This window comes from Glandiceps talaboti, chromosome 8 (genome assembly GCF_964340395.1).
Source record: "Glandiceps talaboti chromosome 8, keGlaTala1.1, whole genome shotgun sequence".
In the NCBI taxonomy this organism is placed as follows: Eukaryota; Metazoa; Hemichordata; class Enteropneusta; family Spengelidae; genus Glandiceps; species Glandiceps talaboti.
The window spans coordinates 6,904,457-6,925,000 of record NC_135556.1 but is presented as its reverse complement, the minus strand read 5'-3'; the positions used below and the strand labels follow the sequence as shown (position 1 = coordinate 6,925,000).

Here is a 20,544-nt window from a genome sequence, read left to right as displayed (position 1 = left end):
AGTGGACGAAGCCTTTCTTGACTTCATTTTCATTGACCCGAGGCCTAGCGTAATGCACATTCACCACAGTTCATTGAAAGTTTATTCACACAGTAAGCTTTACGTAAAGCTGCTAGCAAACAACGTAAATATCTAAGCAAAACGTCACTGTCAGCACTAGACCACGGTCGTCATAAAACTAGTCCTGCAAGACTGCTTGCAGACGAAATAAGTCTAGACTCGATTCTGACATTTTTGTCCCTTTTTTGACCAGGCAATGTCAAACAGAACTAGCCATAGCTATAAACCTAATTAGACCACGAACGTAACAGCCTGTGGTAACAAAATGCATGTACTTACCAGAAACGTATACAGACTGTACGAATAGTCAGCTAAAACCATGGGAAGGAGATGGCGAACGAACTCGACCAACGTGGAGTCGTGTCACATGTACGGACGAGTGGAGCGTAAGCATAAGAAAGCGTGTACTGAGCCAAAGGCTGGTGGGTACCTCTACCACGACCCGGATCTAGAATACTTTACAGTCACTTGTTAATTATTCCTGCACTGAAGAGGGTGTGTAGCCTGTTCGCATTTATATTTGACATGTTTGTTTTCATCAGCCTTTTTATGGTGATCGACATGTATATGACCTCAAAGCACAACAATGATGTTTTATTTTAATGCGAGGTCCCTGCGTAATTTCTGATGATGGGGCAAGATGGGGCGCACGAACAGTACACACGATGCACGTATTCGTTTTCAATCTGTTTTCAATTATACTCCTAAGGAGAGTATCGCATTTCTGTCTTCACAGCTGTAAAGAAGTGCGCCATCTGTGTCGAAGAATTGTTCGACACCCGGGCATTTAGCCAACTTGAAGCATAGACCCTACACGAAACAGAATGTAGGGTCGATGCTTGAAGGGAGTCGTCGATGAGAAACTATGTCAAGGAGTGGACACATAGAAACCAATAAAATGTCACTACACGCATCTCTTTGTTTTGAATTCTTCACTCACAGCTAGCTATGTGAACTCAGAGTAGAGTAAATATTAAATCTGATGTTAGACAAAAATACCACACGCTAATGTTTAAACCATATATGTTTGCTACGCCGTACGTTTACTTGACAGCGTCCTCTTGAGTTTAAAATCGTCCATGATCCAGTGTATTACTTGCTCATGTTATGAAAATTTCATCGCCAATTTTTTGTAAAAGTCAAAAAACTATCATGATAGAAATGTTGACTGTAGATCGCCACAGGATGGCGCTGTTGCCAATTCCGAATTAATACGTACTCCGATAGCAATATTAAACTCCTATATCTTAGCATAAAAACAGAGACGTCGGAACCTGTATTTATAACTATTATGCTGTGAATTATTATTAGATACATATTCCGAATACTTGATTCTTGCAACCACAGGGGCGCGTAATGTAACCCGGATTGCGGATTTATACCAACAACGAATACGTACGTACTGTCGAATAATGTTGCTACGAATAACTTAAGTGTATTCTCTATACACCATGCGTGCTCGCTTGATACTAGGAAAAAGGGAATGGGTGATGGAGTTAAAGTAGTAGCACGTTTCATATTCGTATCATTTTTTTTTTTACATCAGCAAGACTTGTAGTAAAATGACAAACTGCATACGAGATGATGTATTTGTATAAATGGAACATAGACTTTATTTATCAAAGCCCTGATCAGCATGAGTTCAGCCTCACGACCTCACTCCAAAGCCAGAGCCAGGAAAGATGTTCACCGCTCAACGGTCAAAATCCAAGTCCTCAATCTGCGACGCTATGGTCGTTACAATAATTAAATGACAATAAGTCACTCATAGGAGATGTGCTTCCTAAGATAACAATAGGTCATGCATAATTATAAGCGTCAGTAAGTATCACAAGTACTTGTACATCAACAAAAGTAGTGTGTACATCGGGAATAAGAAGCTTGCTGTTAATTTGTTCAAAAAAAGCAGAATCCATTTTCGGTCAAAATTTAAAGGGTATATTGTACACCGAGTAACAATGAAGTAATACTTTCTCTATATGTGCTACACTCGTTTATAGCGTTCATATCAAGTGAAAAGGTATACTGTTTCAATTGGTTTATTTACATGTATAAGTCTAACATGTGGTCTAATGTGGTCAATTAGCAAATGGAACAGTATACTTGACATTTGATATGGATACTATAAAAAATTAATGATTGTGGTACATACAGAAAAGCCGACGTTTTACTTCGGTGTTATGGGTTGTATAAAAGTTTGAATTTTTTTTTAATGATATCAAAATTAAACTATTTTAGAGTCGAACATGGCCGCCGAATACTATTTGAACAGTATTGTAAAATAAAGCCTCGGAGTGTCAAATACTTTGAAAACAAGACAGTGAACCCCAAAATTCTTCTTCTTTTTTTAAAAAGCCGGAAATAATTTTCATATGGTAAGTTTGGGGAGATTTCAAGAATTTTCATGATTCAGGAAAATTGTCTCGAGACGCATTCTACTAAAATGCAGAATTAAACAGTCGTTCGTGTTTTTATCAACTAACTTATGAACTATGTAACTCATTTTTGTATAAACCCCGGCCCTCTAATATTTTTATTCGTAGGTAGTCGTAGATGTATTTCATTCGTTAACCATCAAAACTGTTTTCCCTCGAAAGTTAAGTCGTGACTGTTGATTGGTCTTCATTCTTGAAAATCTTCATCGGAACTTCCGAGAGATGTTGAAGTCTGAGTTTCAACAACAATGCAATGACACCAATGGTCAGCAGGATCCCACATACAAAGGCTGCCACCACAATGCCAACCCACTGCCCTATCGACATCGCAGATGATTTGTCCGCACACTCACTGGTAAATTGTCTTACTGGGATACTTTGCAAAACTGCCCCTTTGAACGTCTGTGGGCTACCACAGGTTGGAGAGGGGATCCGAAAATGTTCGTCATGATGGTAGGTAAACCACACCACATATTCCAGTATATGGCAGTCACAACGCAGCGGGTTGCTGCTTAAATCGAGGTAAACCAGGGACGGTAATTCATCTAGGAGAAGTGGGGATATCTTTTGCAGACGGTTTCCTTGAAGATCTAGATACTTCAAATTCAATAAATCAATGAAACTTTCCGAATTTAATTCAACTAAGTTATTTTTCTGGATTTGAATATGGGTCAACTTTTCAAACGCTACGAATGTGTCGTCTTCTAGTTTTCGTATTGTGTTGCTGCTAAAATCAATAACCGATATGTTTTTCAGTCCAATGAAACTACCGAAATCCAATTTGTCAACTTGGTTTTTACTTACATCAAGGTTGGTTAGATGAATTAAACCGTAAAGACTCGCCCCGTGGAACTCTCCGATGCCATTTCTCGATAAATTTAACCGACGCAAGTGAACCATGTTAACGAACGCATATTCCTCGACGACGGGGATTTTGTTACCGCTTAAGTCGAGATCACGTGTACTGGCGGGGATATCTTTAGGAACAGTGTCCAGATTTCTTGAACTGCAGTCTACCTTGAGACCACCGCCCTCTATTTCTGAGTTGAAGCAATCACATTTCGATGGACAGATAGGATCGTCGTATCCATGGTGATATAACATAAACCACGTAAATACCGTGAGAAACCGTAGAAGCATTCCTGGGATGAAAGTAGTAAAACATTACAAAACGTTCAAAATCTAACAAAAGGGTGACTTTCCTGTATCGCTTTATCAAAAAGTTGAATGGTAATAGCTAAAGTAAAGTCGTGTTATCATGTGAGCTTTACCCTAGTCAGTGTACTGTTTATTATAGGCATAAAGTACAATGGACACACTCATTTTGACATAAGATTGTTGTACACACGCGAACATGAAGCGGCAGTCCAAAAAGTCCATTAAATTTAATGGCTTGGGAGGCGGTGCATGGCGTAGTAGATGTAAATATGGTCGCTAATCGTATTCCCAACATGGACAAAAACAACCGTTCACCAATATCAAAATGAAAAGCGTTGACATCGCTACATAAGATGGATTTGTGTCAAACAAAATGACCTTGTCTAAACATAAATTATTAACATATTTCCATTTTTGTCTACCGTGATGGCGCTATTTTAACCTGGCAACCCAGAGGTGTTTATTGTATATGATGTGGATATGATAACTAAATAACCATGTACGGAATTACTTACTTGGTGTATTAGTTTACCAGGTTTCTAGTTCAGAAGCGGAACTTGACCGTAATTTGATGAAAGAGCAGCTAAACAAGCGTATCAGTGACGTGAAGTCCACAGGATGTGAAATGGATTTAATTGCTACTTCAGAAAACATAAAACAAGGTCGAAAAATGTCAATAATCCTTAACATTCCTAGGTGTTGTAACAAACTGTGGTACTATATTGAGGGCGCCATTCCCTTCTATTGCCTATGATTGTAATAACTAAAGTACTATTTGAGAACGCCTGTCCTCCTTAACATGTAATTGGCGTTGTTGGTGGTTCACACCACCTGTTGATAGGTTTATGTGAAAAAGTGACTTCAAAAGATTAAGTGACCTCCGAATGGAAGAGATGGGGGATGGGGGGGGGGGGGGTGAGCAAGTGCCAATGAGTGTCCATAGACTAATATACTATGATCAATAGAACAAACCAAACCTATGGTTGTTTATATAAACTAGTTTAAATAGTGACGCGTAACACCTTGATGTAGGCCTGTAGTATGAATCTTTTATTTGCTACCAGACAAATCAATTAGATTCCATTTTGTTTTGAAAACTTGTCACGATGTGAATGTGATTAGTTGTGTACCTTGATTTTACTTCATGTATTTTTACTTCCTGACAAAATTATGTATTTTCAATTTTCTCGAGATTAGAATTAACAAGTATGTGGCGAAAACAAAACGTGTGTGATATAAAACATTATCATTATTTGAGGTAACCAATAACACCCCAAAAAAAAAAAAAAAACAATAACAACACACAACACACACGCGCACACACACACACACATATACACACACGCACGCACGCACGCACACACACACACACACACACATACATACATACATACATACATACATACATACATACATACATACATGTACACATATATATATATATATATATATATTATATATATATATATATATATATATATATATATATATATATATATATATATATATATATATATATAATTTAAACCATGTCGAAAATTATGTGTCAGTTCTCGCTTCCTTCAGTCGTCCGCCAACTTGAAGCCGACGTGTGTAAGACAGTCTTATTACAGGAGAGGCAAACGTGTGAAGCTAATCCTCTTCATACTACAGTTTAGATCCTTCGCTGGGCTTACCCTTGACAACGACCTCTCGTTTGGAAGATGCTTGTCAAGAATCACGAATTTCACGAATCAAATCAATATTACACAGTCACACTTAAAATCAACTTCTTATAATTTTAATTTGGTATTTAAAACGACTTGCATTGTAGTAACATAACACGTATATAAATCTACAAAATACAAAACAAAACAAGAAAACTGATTAGCAAACTGCTCTTTTGTCGATGGAAGATTTCAAAATGAAATAATCCTAACAAGATTATGACTTCGAATTCCTTGTCTAAATTGGTACAATACATCAAAACCAATTAAATATCCATTCTAAAGAACACACACACACACACACACAAATATATATATATATATATATATATATATATATATATATATATATATATATATATATATATATATATATATATATATATATATATATATATATATATATATATATATATATATATATATGAAGAAGCTCATTATGTTTACTAATACATGTATGTTGAGATGAAAATTTTGATGTTCAATGTGTAATTATAGTATATACAGTTTTGAGGACTTTCTCCTTGTCACTACTTAAACAATTCATAGAAAACTTTCACTGGAGCAACATATAGGTGAAGAAGTAAAACCTTTCTGTCTCTCTGTCTCACCGAATAATTCTAAAACAACTATATACATGTATAGACAGACAGACAGACAGACAGACAGACAGACACACACACACACACACACACACACACATACATACATACATACATACATACATACATACATACATACATACATACATACATACATACATACACACACACGCACGCACGCACGCACGCACACGCACACATATTATCACACAAATCAGATAATACTGTGAATTGTATCTGGTTATACGGATTGTTAGATTACTGAAACGACAAATGAAATATCGTCTCGATCAACAAAATTCTTAGTTAACACATATTTTGAACTCTGTCATAGAAATACAACTTTTACTATAGCTGGTAATACGTGCAGATAGGTACACTATTAAAACGTTTAAAGCATTTGGTCTATAAAAAAACTCTAACTGACGTAATTGTTACCATCATCCTCCAGTAGCTCATCGGTGTCACCTGGTTTACGTCGTCTAGAATACATACCGACACCAATGGTAACCACGACACCGATAGAAGCACAACCGATAGAGATTCCTATCCAGGCTATCAAAGGCAAGGTGTCTGATGAATCCGGTTTGCAGTCAGCAGAGCAGATATCACTGAATTCATGTAATGGTATTTGTTTGATGGTGACATTGGTATAATCTGTTGGCGTGGAACATTTTGTTTCGATGTTATTGTTGTTGCATTCAACCCAAGCCCGATAATCAACCATCTTGCAATCACAATGGATGGGGTTTCCAGTCACAATCAAGAAAGTAAGTAATGGTAACGTCGTGAAGATTTCTCCTGGTATGGTTCGGATGCTGTTACCATGGAGATCCAGTCGACCCAGTTTCTCCAATCCTGTGTACGTTGTGGCATTTATTTCAGGTAGGTTGTTGAAGTACAACAAGAGACTGGTCAAGTTGCTGCAGCACGTTGTAAATAAGTTGTCCTTCAGTTCCATTAAGTTGTTCCCAGACAAGTCCAAGTGTGTTATACTCTGCAACCCAGTCAGCATTTCGGAGCTTACCGAGGATAGATTATTGTGGCCGATAGTGAGTATGTCCAGTTTCCCTTGATCGGAAAATGTGCCATCCTGAATCGTATCAATGACATTTGAGTCTAGTTCAAGTCTTTCAAGATTTTTGAGCCCTTTCAACGAGTTGGCCGTTAATTCTTGTAGTTTGTTTGCTCGGAGATAAAACTCTTTAACATTTTCTAGTTCATTGCTGAACTTGATATCTGTCAAACCGTTCACACTCATGTCTAAATGTATCAAATTATCGCAGTGTTTAAAAGTGTCTTGTTGAAGTTCTGTGATAAGATTGACAGAGAAGTCTAGAAATTTGATCTCAGGAATTCCAGTCAGGATTTCACTGTCCAACGTTGTTATCTTGTTGTAGGTTAAAGTTAATTGAGTTAGTGCGTCAAGTCCAGTGAAACTGCTTTTAGCGATCACTGAAATGCGGTTGTAACTGACCTTAAGAGTTTGGAGGGTGTCCAGGCCGCTGAAAGTAGTTCCCGTCAACTCAGTCAAAGAATTGAAATTAAGATCCAGTTTCTCAAGATGTTTTAGTTTGCTGAATGTCTCATCGGTGATGGCGTTTATATAATTCTTAGATAAATCAAGGTCGGAAACTTGCGCAAGGCCGTCAAAGATATCCCCATCAATTGAAGTTAAGTTGTTACTGGCTAAATTCAGAATGTCCAAGTTCCCCAACCCAGTAAATGCACCTTGAGTTATGTTAACTATCTGATTCGAGTCCAGACGTAGAGTAGTCAGATTTGTCAGTTCAATGAAGGAATTATTCTCCAACTTTTGTATCAAGTTCTCCTGTAGAAGCAATGTCTGTGTGTAGTTAGGGATCCCAGTCGGTACCGCTGTAAAACTCTTCCCGGAACAATCGACGAGAAGGATAGTAGAATTACAGCTGCAGTTGTCTGGACAGGAGACAGCACTACTGACATACAATGTCAAGACAATACACGTAATAAGATAACCTGTCGCTGACATCATAATACAGTGTCTGGAAAGAAAAGCAAGACTTTATTAGCCAAAAAAAATTGTTTCTGGTCAGGACAGGTTGTCTAAATGGAGCGACGACGCAATTTTTTTTTATTATTCTCAACAAATCAGTCACACTCAATCTACTACATGTATTTATGGCAGTTTCTGTTCTTTTTATTTAGTTCTTCAGAGTGCAAGTGTGTATGTGGAGCAGATGTCATTTGCTTGTTCGTAATTGGCTCCGCAGTTGTCTTTACTGAAGTAGGGAGGGTTATTTTTGTATTTCTGCCCCGGATCTGCAGATTGCATGGGCATGGACAAACGCGAAACGAAAAGACCGACCTGGGGGTATTTAAGCGATGCGCGCGCTGACCAGAAACAATTCTTTTTTGGCCCTAAATGGGATACCGTGTCAATTCATACTTGCTAAATGAACTGTCTTTTTTAAATATGCAATTTCATAGCCTTAGATCATATCCATTTCAAATCAATAGGTTATGTTGTCGTGGCCACCAAACTAGAAACATCACGATTTGTTCACAAAAATATCTTCTTCTTTTTCCTTTTATAGATTCTAGCAGATGCTAGTCTGTGAGATAAGACGTGTTATGTCGCCCTGTCAGCCAGAACCCACCGATGCGAATGTATGGGAAGGCACTTCCATTAATAAATACCTGTGTATTTGGATCTCATTGGCTGAGCTGAAGGCCACAACTCCCAAAGATTATATTGGCAAACTCCGGACATTATCCCCAGTATTTTACCAAAATGTTCCCGTTTTACTACCGTCAGACCCGCATAATTCTCTCCTCACATCACAACTGACAATTATGTAATTGACTACATAGTTGTCAGCAGCGATTTGATTGATGTCCATGGGCTAATATTATTACACCTAACCCTAACCCCCAACCCTAACCTTAACCCATAACCCCTAACCCAAGTAGCAACAATGGGGTTTCGAGCGATAGGATGGCAAAAATAAAGCAAAGTTAGTAGACAATGCAATGAGTCAAATGAGACCCTCCCCTAATCCCATTTTCTAAAATATGGCCCTCCTCGAGAGCCGATCGATTTGTGAAAAGTACGCAGCCCCATTCCCCATTTGAGTCCTGAAGGCTCCCCTCGAGGGCAGAACTATACAACGTAGTCTAAATGCTAATGCCACCCGAGCGACCAGACAACACTCACCGTTGAGGGCAGAACAATACGACGTATCTTACAGTCTTTCAGACCGTTTAGATCGCAATATTATTTACTACTGTAACAACCCAGGGCTGGGATTCCTATGAAAATAGATACCTCGTGATCTATGTCACTTTACGTATATTTTGGTGAACTATTTTGATGGCATAATTCAGCAGGGTGAATTATTTTGATGGCATAATTCAGGGTTTTTCCTACAGGTTTCTACTGTTGCGTGGACTAGAGTCGGATTGATTGTGTCCCAACCCACTTTCAAAATCAGCCCTCCAGCACTCACACTATCACACGTACGTAACTAGGGTCGACTTGGCCCCGAGTTGGGAATTAGTCACGTTTGAGAGGAGATTTCGGCTTGCCAGAATCACACACCCGAATGAGTTGGATGATGTCATTCTCATTTTTATATCATTCGAATACAATGGAATTTACACAAAGACTAAAATAGAAAATCAATATTAGCTGACACTGTCCTTGTTATGTCATTCATATGAATTTTGCTGACATCTTGTTTGCCCAGCATCGTAATCGCAACTGACCTATGGCCTACAATGCAGAAATGTTAGATTTTGTTCCCATAATTACGAAATACGATATTTTGGATCGTAACACTGCTACCAAACCAACAGGACTATAGAATTTCAATTGGGCAGCATAACATATTTTACATCTCACACAACGTTTTTTTGTTATGAATTACACTAACAAAACGCAGATAGTGAAATGTTACATTTGATCTCAATGTGAACACAAATAAATAATTTTTGTTTGACTCTTCAGTTTCATCCGCCGGGCAGTGACGTTGATTTGTATTCACACAGAAATAAAAAGTATCATTTTATATGTTTGCGCTATCAGTGACTGTATTCTGTGTTATATAATTTGTAACAAAAAAACATTAGTGAAATATAAAAACATGGCGCTGCTTATCAGGGAAACTCTATAGTCACTCTGGTTTGGTAGTAGATATCAACGTTTCAAACAGACTGTAGACGTCATCGGTCCGGGCTTATCAGCCTAGTCCTAATGATTTGGGAAAGGGAGATTAGACCACACGCCAACAACGGCTGATATGTCAGTCTACTGATAGCGGTGAATGATAACGTTACTGTACTGTATTGTGAACTCAAATGACCTGATGATGACGTCATCAATATACCTTTAAAACTCTCCAATCATAGCCTAATATATCTAACGCTATTTCAGTATCATTACGCTATTTATTTTACTATCAAATATGCGCCAATTGGTAACTTATTCACCATAAGTAGCTTGATTTTTACCATAGAGTGGAGGGGCTATGTTTTCAGGGTACATTATTTATTTTACGCAATTTGCGACTTAGTATTGGTCAGTGCCAGCTTGCTTTTCACAGTAGACGTGCTCAAATTCGATGGATAGAATTTCTCTAATTTTACTTCCAATGAAATACTTTTTAGAGGTCCTTTCAGTTTTGTCTTTGACGGTGGGATTGCCATATGCGTAGAGTTATTGCGAAACCACTGAGGTATGCGGAAATAAGCATTAAAGTATATAGCATATTATTGGTGTTTAAATCATTTATCACAAAGGAAATGTCTCGGGGGACTTGAATGTACCAGAGTCTATAACTATAGACCATGACAACGACCTGAGACCACTATATAGAAGTGGTCTATACCAAGACAAACTATAATGTCTCTGAAACGTATATTTCAAATGGCAATGTTCATTCAAATATTTTGAGTTGAATCCAAGCTCCCCCCCCCCCTCCCAACAAATATTCTAACTGTTGTCCAGCAATCTACACTTGAGTTTCCGTCTTTGAAGTGAATTGCAACCCGACGTGTAAACCTCCTTTACCTATATCACATTGCAGTGGTGATAATAGAGGGGTGTCTGATGTTTAAAACGAAAGTCAAGTGCTCAAAATTCCAACCTTTGGAATCTATTTTCGTTAGAAGTACATGTGGATTTCATTGAAATACAACTATATACACCGGTACTTCTTTTTGTCTAGCAATAAATGATTCATGCTTTTAAAAAAGAGAGTAACCATTGGTATAGGGGAGTGCGTTGTACCGTTCTTGAGCACGTGACTCGATGGCTGTACTCTCGTTGTACTCAATATCCATTGAACTAGCGTGGGCTTGCAATTGGTGCTATTAAAAATCTAATTAATGAGAAGGCTTCGCTTTACAACCGTTGAAGCAAATGTCTAGAGATGCCATGCCTCTGCATGCACTGACCAGAACGTTGTTTTAAAATTGGTGTACAATTAAAACTGGCTTTGAAGATGCCGGGAAAAAAACCTCTTTTTAGGGAGCCTTCAGTAATTACAAGGGGAAGGATCGGGGAAAATAAAACCCGGCCTATGGCATGAAACGTGACCCTGCCCCTAGTCCGTTGTGCTAAAAAGTGATCCTCCTCTATTTCCATTCTCTAAGCTATGACCCGCCCCCTGTTCATATATTTCAATGAAAAAAAAAACATTTTTAGCACCGCCCCAATGGCGTAGTTGTTAGAGTTCAAGATTTAATAGCCAGGAGGCCATGGGTTCGAATTCAACTAGAGACAGTGATTTTTTCTGGAGCAAGATCCCACCGCATTGATAGTTTTTAAGGGATTTTTCGTTTCCCACTATTACCACCACAGTGACTTTGTGTTTGTATTTGTATTAAATCAATATTCATGTGTTTCGATCTGATTGGTTGAGTTGACGACCAGAACTCTCAAACACTAGATGAGCGCACAACTGACAAACTCAGGACTTAGATCAACATCGCCACTCCACCACATTATCCCCCAATTTATTGTCGTACTGATTCCCCTTTACTCCTGTGAGACCCGCTCCTCTCCTCATACCACAACTAACTGCATGTCACTGATCTGTTATGGTATGGTATTACTTTACAGTGGTGGCAGTGGTGGGACGTGTTAGCAGTAGCCTGGAAACGATGGCAGTGGTGGGTTCACGCCAAAGTCACAAAACAATGCAAAGTTAGCTTACAAAATGAGTCGAAGTAAAATGTGACCCTCCCCTAACTTCCATTTTCTAAAATATGTCCTCCCTTATCTCACTATCAAAATGACATACATACAATGAATGAGACACAAAACAACTAAACAGTGGGTGCCTCTGATATAAGTTCATACCATATGCTCTTATCAGTTTGTTTATGTCTGATAGTTCCTCATATTGTACCAGTAACCTGTACCACTAACTTTCACAAACATAAAAAAACTGATAAAAGCATTGCGTGGATCTACATCAGAGGCACCCGTTACCATTTTTGTACCAAATGAACGTATGGTATTTTGATAGAGTGATAAGGAGAAGACTGTCGGCACCTTGAAAGCAAAATTACTGCTTTTACAGCAATGGTTGTATTTATCTATTCCAGTTTACTGCGCTTGGAACGTGTTATTTCTTTATTATACGGTGAGGGAGATCATAGGATTTCCTTGAGGATTACTAGATGAAAAATGCTGTAATAAAGTACACCAGTCCTTGATTAAATCATAAATTTATTACGTCATGAGTCAAATTATTAAGTCATAAATGTGGTAACAAGCAGTGACAGGTCTACCAACACAATGTGTACTACAGTGTAATATGTACCAAAGCTTACATATCAGAACTGTTTTTTTGTATTAATTATTAAAAGAATATCGGTCGTCAATTTTTACTTCTTGCTAAATGAATCATTTCTCCAATTGTGTCTTTTTTTGCCACTTCATGAAAATGCAGATGTCTAAAATGTTTACTTAAAATCTGTTCGAAAATATAGTTCTACACTTACTAGTGTACTCACGGCATATCACTCAAAGTTGTTGCTTCACTAATACAGCGGATTTCAAAATACCGTTCACCATCTCTGATTGATAAAACCACACAGATCTCAATAAGAAACTGCACATGCAAGAAGTCAATTTATTGCTACATTGTGTCTAAGTTAGATAAACCATTTAAATGAACATACTGCAAGACGCCAACACGCTGGCGCCAATATTTTGTATGTCTGTACTTGATGATGTCTACATGGTGTCTGTCTAGACAAAATGTTGCAAGAAGCTGTATTCATTCAATCTTAAGTTTGCTGTAGCATGTGTAGTTTCTCATAGCATATTTGTATCAAACAGAGAAGCTGTACGGTATTTTGACATTGGCTATAATTTAACATTAGCATAGAAAGGGTATTTGAAATAATAACATTTCAAATTACTATTCACAATGGCAAATGTCGCCATTTATAGTATATTTACTACAAGAGTTACTGTTGAATATTTTGGTAACCCACACATTACTACTCATATTTTTGCTCTCATTGATTCTCATAAGTTCATCTCAGAATGTTCTGTTATATTGTACGTTCCTTTTTCTGCGGGAATACCAGCCGATGCCGACAGTCACAAGCACACCAACCAGGAAGCAACCACCACAGATGCATATCCAACCAATGACGGACACTCCTCCCCCATCTGATCCCGAGTGACAGCTATTAGCACATATGTCTGCAAATGTTTGTAGTGATGTGTTCTCGATAATGGTGCCGTTGTACTCTTTAGGGGTGGCGCACGGTGTTTGCATGTTCCGGTTTTTACACACGGCCCAGGCTCTGTAAGCGAGCATGTTGCAATCGCAATGCAGGGGGTTGCCAGTTAGGGTAAAATAGTTGAGTGCTGGCAAGGTGGTGAATATTTCCCCCGGAATGGTTTTCAGTAAGTTATTGGCCATATCAAAATGGTCCAAAAGTTCTAAACCTGTGAAGGCTTTGACGTTCAGTTCTGCAATTTGGTTATTGTACATAATCAGTGTTGTCATATTCTTGCAACAACTTTGAAAAAGATTATCCTCGAGGTCAGTGAAATTATTGCCTGCCAGGTTGGTATAAATTATATCTTTCAATCCACTCAGCATATCACTAGTAATTTTTGCTAAACCATTAAAGGAAATCGAAAGATCTTGCAAATGGTCCAAACCATTAAAGGCTCCGGTTTCTATGGCGTGTATTTGGTTGTTATCCAACGCCAGTAGTTGAACGGATTGCAGTCCTTCGAAATCTCCCGACTTAAGTGAGGTTAAATTGTTCGCTGGGAGCTGAAGAGTTTGGAGCTTCTGTAGTCCGTTCCAACCTTCGGCGTTGATCGCACTCAATAGGTTACCCTGCAGATTCAAAGTAAGGATATTGGTGCACGTAAGGAAAGCATCTTTAGCGATGTTTGCAATCCTGTTGAAATCGAGTTCTAATCGTGTAGCAGACTCAAGTCCCTCGAACACACCGCTGTCCAGTGACGTCAGTTTATTGCTTTTGAGGTACAACTCCGAAATTGAATGGAGGCCACTAAAAGCGCCATTTTCTATGGTATTAATGTTATTATTGCTGAGAACCAGTTTTGAAAGATTACGCAAGTCTTCGAAAATGTTTTTGCTCAAGGTTGTCATTGCGTTAAAATTTAGATGCAGAGCTTCGAGGTTTGACAAACCCTTGAGAGTATCGGTGGTAAAATCTGGAATTTGGTTTTGACTCAAGTAAAGTTTTGTCAAAGTTACAAGACTCAGAAAAGCCCTGTCTTCAACATTAATAATGGCGTTTCTGGATAAATTGAGATCGGTAACTAAAGCAAGGCCGTCAAAAATATCCCCGTCAACTGAAATTAGGTTGTTACTGGCTAAACTCAGACTTTTCAAGTTCCCCAGCCCAGTAAATGCACCTTTAGTTATGTTGACTATCTGATTCGAGTCCAGACGTAGAGTAGTCAGATTTGTCAGTTCAATGAAGGAATTATTCTCCAACTTTTGTATCAAGTTCTCCTGTAGAAGCAATGTATGTGTGTCGTTAGGGATCCCAGTAGGTACCGCCTCAAGATTCTGTCCGGTGCAGTCGACTAGAAAGATGGTAGAATTACAGTTGCAGTTGGTGGGGCAGCAAACAGCGTTGCCAAGGAACCAGATCAGCGATAAAGAGATAATGACCAATAGTTTTGATGCCATCCTGCGACAAAACAGATGGTGAAATGGATGATTAGTATAAATGATACCAACATCATTCGCAGGATCGGAGATGATCGAGGACTGTGTCCAAATGCATGCTACAACCATTTTCCATCCTCATGCGTCAGTTTACGTTATCACTACTAATACAAGTTAGTGTGTCACTACTGTACCCATTTTCCACAGCACCAGAAGTATGTATAAGTACAGAATAAGTTGTAAACGTGTTGTGACGTCATACATGAACATTTTGGAGAACGTACACGCAGTATATGAGACTCGTGACTTTTCCTTTATATATTTTATACAATGCACTTCTTCCTCTTCTATTCTATGACGACGCAATAGTTTTCCATTGGTCAAAATATCGGAACTTAAACAGAATACACACTCGGCTTCTTGTGTATGTTTGTAGACACTTGTCCGCCCATGAAAATGTATCAGCCTTCACTACAGGAAAACTTTTTGTCATATCTTTCTGTTTTCTTGACTACAATCGCAATTAATGCTTAAAACTTCTTGGTTTGTTCACACCCATATCGGCACATGGTGATAAGGTCATAGCCATGATAGCAAAACATGTAACTCGATTTATAAATTATATGTAAAGATAGCATTTATTAGTACCTGGTACCATACTTCATACATTTCTGTGTCGAACAGGACAGAACAGCTTGAAGCCAAAATAACACCGTGCTTGTTTTTCTCAACGTACGACACGTAATAACACATTAACTTTAACGTTTAATATGTAATGAATCCCTTGTCACCATTGCAATACAAAGGTTTGTTCGCCGCCATATTGTATTTCATAGTTCTTACAAAACGAATCAGGACAATATGGCAACAGGTAGAACCACAAACAAACCCACCATTGAGTGATATATATAATTACGTTATAGCTTACTGTGGTTCACAGAGTAGCCAATGCCACACGTCTGTTTACCCCATACATTTGACTTCGAAAACAAAACGACTTTTACATTACGTAAACCCTTCAAACGCAAACAGATATTGACACCACGAGTTAGTATTTACAAATGAGACTAAATACATACCTTGTTGGTCAGTCTTGGGTCATCTAGGGGTAAGTAGAAATGGTTGTATTCGTGGATAGTACAGGAACTATTACTCAATCTTGTTTGGACTGTCTGAACGAAGTCTGGTTCTGTTATTTCCGCCAAATAATCTCAGACTGAATCGATGGTGGCCAATCGTCACCTTATCTTACTCCAGTTACATATTAATATATTAAAGTATGTTGTCATTAGCATATATGTGATGCAATACAAATGGGCGTGGTCTATTTATATACCATATGACGACACGTTTTGTCCAAAACTGCATTCCATTGGTCATAACTTTTAGTAGCCTCATTAGGCGGGAAAAATTATTGTGTGTTTCCGATAAAATGATTTGGCTTTAGGATAAAGTATTGAACCCCCATCCCCACCCCTAGTCTAGAATCTATGGCGTTGGGGATTTTGAATTTTGTTTTTCCCCTCTCATGCCGTAGAGTATCCATGGAGTATCCATGGTAGGTCCAGTGATCGTCGCTAGGTGACGTCGGGGGGGGGGGGGCACTCCCTATATTTTCATATGGAGGTGTGCGGCCCAAGTTGATATCATCTACCTATGATTAGGAAATTTTTAGAAAAAGTGGACCCATGTTTAGGGGTTTTCACGCAGGAATGTACGTCTTCGGTTGACAAGTTATGGTCATCCAGAGGGGTCACACTGGGTCATTAACCCAGGGTCATCAACCATACTCAGTGTCACGGATTGTCGTGAGAGAGAAATCTTGGGGTAAATCTTGCAGTCATTTACCTTTATTCTGTTGCTATGAAGATTTTTATAAACTATTGGGACGTTTCCTATGTTATGTACCAGGGCCATGATTAGGCGACCCACGTATAGGGTTTTTTTTAGTGAAAAAGTGACCCATTTGGGTGGCATGGTGCGCGCACATACCATTTCACCTTTTATACGGGAGTACTATATGATGTCGCAATCTGCTGTAAATACACATAAAAAGTGCATCATACTAGGCGAGAGGGCAAAACAAATTCAAAATTCCCGTCGCCTGGATTTATTCTAGGCTGCCCCCCCCCCCCCCCCCAACGAAATGGTGTATCCGAGTCTGTCTGTCCTCTTCTGGTGATGGTGGTGGGGTACTCCCAGGAGTAGGGACTCTTCACATTATTTGAATCCATTTATAAAATATACAATGATAGCACGTTAGTCTGAAACAGAACGCTGTGCGCGATTTTACCTACAAAACTGAAATTACAGTTTGTCGTCCTGCGTACCAAAAATCTTAGAATCTACATTTTCCTTGCATGGGCCACCTTTGAATGCGACGAAATAGAACCGGTACCACGGTGAGTTTTTGTTTTAATCACTGAACAGCTATGAAACTACAATTTGGCCTTTATAGTAACTCTTTGTGTACGTAATGTCACCTATGTATTATGTATGTCATAATCCAACATTTTCAAGAACAGTCAGTGCAAAATTTATAGGATTGTACGCAAACCGATTATTAATTCTACATTTTTTATTACTATTTATTTTTAGTGCATCCCTTTTGTATTAGGGGCTCACTAAGCATGTTAGGAGCAGCACTAACAGAAAATTAAAATATATACACTACTAAAAAAAATAGGGGAGATATGACTAGTAAATCACACACACAACAAACAAACAATCAAACAAACAAACAAACAAACAAACGAAACAAAAGTAACAAAACGAACAACCCAAACGGAGGGAAGACCGGGTGAGAAGAAAAGAAAAAAGTTACGCTTCAAATGTAGTAGTCGAGTCAAAAGATCTAACCTCTAAACTATTCTATATTAGTTTTAACAACATCTGCTGTTTTATAAGTTATCTATTTGTTTACTTATAGATTCATTGGATCACGTTTCGTATTATATCCTATACATAAACATGGTAGTTCTTTCCCTTGTTTAAAATCTTGATATAAGTTCAATTCTCCATTGTTGAGTAAGAGTTCTTCTGCTCCTTTCATTAAGATCTGTCGATGTGTAGAATGGCTTTCACATGTTAAAAGAAAGTGTCGAAGTGTCTCATCAGCTTTTCCACACAAAGACATGTAAAGTTATCATTATAATTTTCCCATTTTCTCTTTTTTATAATGGTCTTGCCAAGGGAATATCATCTTGCAATTATTGTATTCAATTGTATTCAATGACTACAAGTCCGCACACGCGGAATATAGACGGTGTGAGGACTTACGGTGTCCAGGAAACCCGTGTTATTTTAGTTTTTACCCCTTTATATAAAATTGGCCAAACACGTCAATGTTATTGAGATTTTATTGTACTCTGATAGAAACATATTCCAATACATACATGTATCTCGGGAAAGAAGTGCTGACAGCCAAAAATCCCTACTCGACGACTGGACGGAAGGCTATAAATCCACAATACAACAAATTCTGTCGATTATATATATTCGGCTTGTGCCCGTACAGGGAAGTTTTGACTTCTGCAAATAGCAAGTGATGTTTATTTAAGATTTAGTTGGTAAAATACCGCAATATATTTTAATACGCAGCAAAATTATTCTCTAAAATATATAACCTCATTGTTATATTTCCTTTGTAGCCTATAATCCAGGCTATCGGGATTTTGAATTTTGTTGTCGGAATGGGGAAAGCAAAATTAATTTAAAATCCCTGGACTCCAAGCTACATGTAATATCCCTTGTTACAGTCTATGTACTGAACTTCTGGTGGTCTGAGGTTCGTTCAACGACTGCAAACCGGATCTACTTACGGATCTACAAACAAAATTAAGCAAACATAACATTCCTCAAGCGTTAACCAATTTGAAATGTGGCAAATACTGTACATTTTTGACAGCCACCTTTGGCAAAATGTCACTGTTTAGTGCTGTTTTTATTGGGTGTTTTTTTTTTTGTTTTTTTGTTTGTTTGTTGTTGTTTTTTGGGGGAGGGGTTATTTGTTATAGTAAATTAGGACCATTGCGTCGACTACTGTCAACATTTGATAGTATTGGTCCTATAAACCTAGATTTTTGGCGTAACTGGTCCTGTTCTGATATTAGAATACCAAAGTGGGTGTATTGCAATTCTAGCCTACCTGTACACTTCAAGCAAAAATTCAAAATGTCAACTAGGATAGCAGAATAGTGAAAATAGCGATAGTTGTTCAAGTCTAAGGATAGGGTATTTGCAAATCTGGACATGCTGTAATTAATGTGTATTTTATTTATTAATCTTTCGTATTACTGACACCATTTCAGTGCATTAGGAATGTGCTCCCAATGGAACCCGTTGACCTGTATGGATGACGAGATGCGATCATTCAGTGTCATTGTCGTGTTCATTAAATCTACCTGAAGTGTTGAAGGAATATTAAACACTACCGCAATATTTCAGCTATCCTAACTATAGTTTAGATTATTTAAATTTTCACTTCGATATCCTCCAAAATCACAACAACAAAATCAAAATGTCAGTTAGGATTGCTGAAATAGTGTAGTAGTGTTAGTGCTTCACGACTAGGCTAGTCTAGTTCCTATACAGTATCGTTACTATTTCCACCTCCACTCACAGTGTAGTCAAAGTCGTTACTAGACGTCATAAAGATGCATGAGATGAAATTTAAAATTCATCCCCATCCACCCAAACAGTCATTAACATCACATGATGTCTTTGTTAATAAATCTCAAAATTCTAACCAATAACACAGTCCCTCATAAACTTTATTGGGGCAGTTATGTAATGTCCAAATACGGTATATTTGTCAGCTCAGGATGCTACTGATACATTGTTTACATCACTATAACAGTTGGGGTTCACTGATTGGATGAACAACTTTTTGTGCTGATTGAGAGACTTTGACCAGACGTGGTTTAGATAGTAGTCAAATATTCACTTCGTAAGTTCGCAATAAGTATGAAAACTTCTAGCCAATAGGAAACCCTGATTTCCATGGCAGTGTAGCATACACTCAACATTGCCCTGACTAGACTGTACTTATCATTATACTAGTACGCAATTTCAGTTGTCTTGCCAAACTCATATTTCTTATTTCGTCCAGCTGATGAAACATCGAACATACAAGAAAACACAAAACAAGGGAGCAACGGCAATGTACACAGAAGTGAGTTGTGGCGCTTTAAAAACTAAATTTGTGATTTTGCCATGATTTTATTAGTCACTATATTGGTTCCATTAAAAAAGTGTTGCTAAACATAGATGAATAATTTGTACAAATACATAATATGTTGATTCTGAACTCTCACTAAAACAAATGGATGTAACTGTAAATCTCGTCTTAAATGTGAAAATGAAATAAACATAGAAGAGATACAATCCGAGAGACGTGAATAAATTCACATTCAAAATGAAA

The 20,544-nt window shown here is 38.0% G+C and overlaps 2 protein-coding genes across 2 annotated transcripts in view; both read right to left on the bottom strand.

Moving 5' to 3' along the window:
* Window positions 1-497, bottom strand: part of LOC144438947 (uncharacterized) — a 5,354-nt gene extending 4,857 nt beyond the window's left edge. The window contains exon 1 of the mRNA XM_078128176.1: window positions 340-497. The gene's annotated coding sequence lies outside the window, so the exon portion shown is untranslated. The remainder of the gene's footprint in view (window positions 1-339) is intronic.
* Window positions 498-12,928: 12,431 nt separating this feature from the next.
* Window positions 12,929-15,143, bottom strand: LOC144438780 (uncharacterized). Its single transcript, XM_078127948.1, has one exon. The coding sequence runs from the start codon at window positions 15,141-15,143 to the stop codon at window positions 13,497-13,499; it is 1,647 nt and encodes a 548-aa protein (XP_077984074.1). The 3' UTR covers window positions 12,929-13,496.
* Between the last annotated feature and the right edge of the window lie 5,401 nt (window positions 15,144-20,544).

Coding starts and splice junctions, on each gene's coding strand:
- LOC144438780 (XM_078127948.1), bottom strand. CDS start 15,143: ATGGCATCAAAACTATTGGTCATTATCTCTTTATCGCTGATCTGGTTC.